Source organism: Cebidichthys violaceus, unplaced genomic scaffold (genome assembly GCF_023349555.1).
Source record: "Cebidichthys violaceus isolate CVI_PGR_0920_01 unplaced genomic scaffold, fCebVio1.0.p SCAF_45, whole genome shotgun sequence".
Classification (NCBI taxonomy): Eukaryota; Metazoa; Chordata; class Actinopteri; order Perciformes; family Stichaeidae; genus Cebidichthys; species Cebidichthys violaceus.
Genome location: NW_027176650.1, coordinates 1,229,098 through 1,231,597, shown reverse-complemented (window position 1 = coordinate 1,231,597; position 2,500 = coordinate 1,229,098). Strand labels below are relative to the sequence as shown.

At 47.0% G+C, this 2,500-nt stretch overlaps 1 protein-coding gene across 2 annotated transcripts in view; it reads left to right on the top strand.

Annotated features, from left to right (window-relative positions):
- Positions 1-2,500, top strand: part of LOC137886713 (glutamate receptor ionotropic, delta-1-like) — a 404,646-nt gene that overhangs the window by 8,963 nt on the left and 393,183 nt on the right. For both annotated transcript variants that reach the window (XM_068729291.1, XM_068729290.1), the window contains exon 2: positions 1,673-1,828. In XM_068729291.1, the coding sequence (XP_068585392.1) occupies positions 1,673-1,828 (156 nt within the window). The remainder of the gene's footprint in view (positions 1-1,672; positions 1,829-2,500) is intronic.

Here is a 2,500-nt window from a genome sequence, read left to right as displayed (position 1 = left end):
ACACACACACACACACACACACACACACACACACACACACACACACACACACACACACACAGTGAAGCTGGTTCCTCTAATCTCCTGATAGTCTCTGCAGATTATACTGTACTTTGTAAAGTGTGCGTATCAATATTAGCCCAACAGAAGACGGATCACGATGGATTAATTGTGTCGGTGATAACAGAGGAGTGGAGTTTGAATTTATTATTGTAGCAGTAAGTGGTTCATACACACAGACGTCTCCTGGATTATCATAACGGTATTGTTTTAATGTATCAGTATGTATTACTTCACTGCAGACATGTTTAATTGTTGTACTGTTTTAAAGGGCCGGACGGTGACCTCATCACCTGATCAATAGAGCCCCGCCCCCTCTCTGTCTGTCGGTAACGTGTCTGAAGAGTCAGTCAGCAGCTCTAAAGACTAAAAGCCTTCCTTTAATGGAGGAAGAGCATGTCCCTCATCTTCCTCACAGCGGGAACGAGGCTCGTCACGCGCTGGGTTTGACGTGTCTGTTGCGTTTTTGGTGTAAATGACGCGAGGACACAGCTGCTCTCCGGTGATCTCCGGTGTTCTCCGGTGATCTCCGGCACAGGTGACGTGAGAGGTTGGTGTCCGCTTCTACTCCATCGATAAGCTCTGGTTGTATCTTCACAGATCTGTGGTTCTGTTCTGTTCGTCAGGTGATTAACGATGCTTTCAATAAGTGAACGCACCTGCTGTTAATTGACGGCTCATTAAAACGCAGCAGCAGCAGCAGGTAGTCTGCAGGGAGAGTCTACAGGACTGCATTAACGTTGAGTCAGCTGATCGCTGAGGCAGGATGCTGCAGCTACACGTGGCGCGTTAGTGTGTCAAAGAAGTAACGAGGAGAGACGGTCTGTCACACATGAAGTGGGCTCATGTAACACAACACAATATGATATTAACCATGACAATACATGTTTTAGATAGACTGTAGTCCTGGACTTGATCCGTTTAAAGACATGTTCTCCTGAACAAGCTGTGACGTAAACACACAACAAACATTGTGTTGTTGTGTTCACTCTGTAGTCACGTGATACATTCACTCAGATTCATGCCGTCACTCACTGCTCAGAACCAAAATGTCAGTTTATTACGAAAAATGTAATAACTTGATTTCACTGAAAAACATTGTTTGATCAATGCAACTTTTTGCATCAAATCATTACAAAACCCAGCGTTGCTTGTTCTCCATAGTGGTTTGATGAAGCGTCAGGATGTTTTGTATCAGTGTAGGAACCTAAAATAACTCTTAAATATCCAGAATGATGAATGAGATGTGACTACGATGATCAACAGGCCAGAGGGTTTGTAGTTTGATTCCCTGTGTGCAGTCTCTCTCGCTCTCTCTCTCTCTCTCTCTCTCTCTCTGAACTCTCTTTGCAGTGCATCATGGGAAACTCTGCAGTGGTTTGTCAGTTCATTCCCAACAAGCAGACAGACAGATGTAACCTCCAGGTTAGGGGTTCTATTCCCCGTGTGGCTCAACGGGATCACTGTTGTAGTTGAGTTGAAGTTGTAGTTGTGCTGACAACATGTCAGATATTTCATGTTTCATCACTCCCGGCGTCGTGTCGAGCGTCCAGCTGTCGTCCTGATCTTCTCTTGATTTATTTCCATCCCCCCCCCCCTCTTACCTGTCCAGGTGCAATATTCGAGGAGAACGCCGTGCGGGACGATGAGGTGTTCCAGCTCGCCGTGTCGGACCTCAGCTTGAGCGACGACGTCCTGATGAGCGAGAAGATCACCCACTCCATCAAGCTCATCGAGCCCAACAACCCGTTCCAGGCGGTGCAGGAAGGTAGGACGCGTTTACTCCGTGTGTGTGTGTGTGTGTGTGTGTGTGTGTGTGGTTGTTGTTGGTGGTGGTGGTGGTGGTGGTGGTGGTGGTGTGTGTCCGTGTGTGTCTTACCTGCTTCGCCTCGTTAATCTTTAGGTTCTGCTGGTTCTGTCTCTCGTGAGGTGTCCTCACGGCTAATGACCCGGGTATCGACCCCAGACATGCTGTTTAGATGCAGATCTGCTGCTCTGGTCTCCTGTTGGGCTTTGATGTGGAGCCACTCCTTCTTTTCCTCTGAGACTGATTCTCTCTATCTCAAACACTATCGCTCACTTTCTCTCTCTCTCTCTCTGTCTCTCTCTCTCTCTCTCTCTCTCTCTCTCTCTCTGTCTCTCTCTGTCTCTGTCTCTGTCTCTCTCTCTCTCTCTCTCTCTCTCTCTCTCTGTGAGCTCATGTGATGCAGAGTGAAAGTGTTTCTGTTCATGATGAAGATGATGAAGATGATGCTGGTGAAGTGATTGTTGTGTCACAGATAACGAGGATGATGCTGATTATGAGTGTTGAAGATCACCGTTTGGTGATTAACGCGCTGATGAAGAGGAGCGTTTCAAATGTGTTGTGACGATGACGACGTGAATGTGGGGATGAGGATGAAGGTGTTGCTGATGATGATGATGATGATGATGATGAACA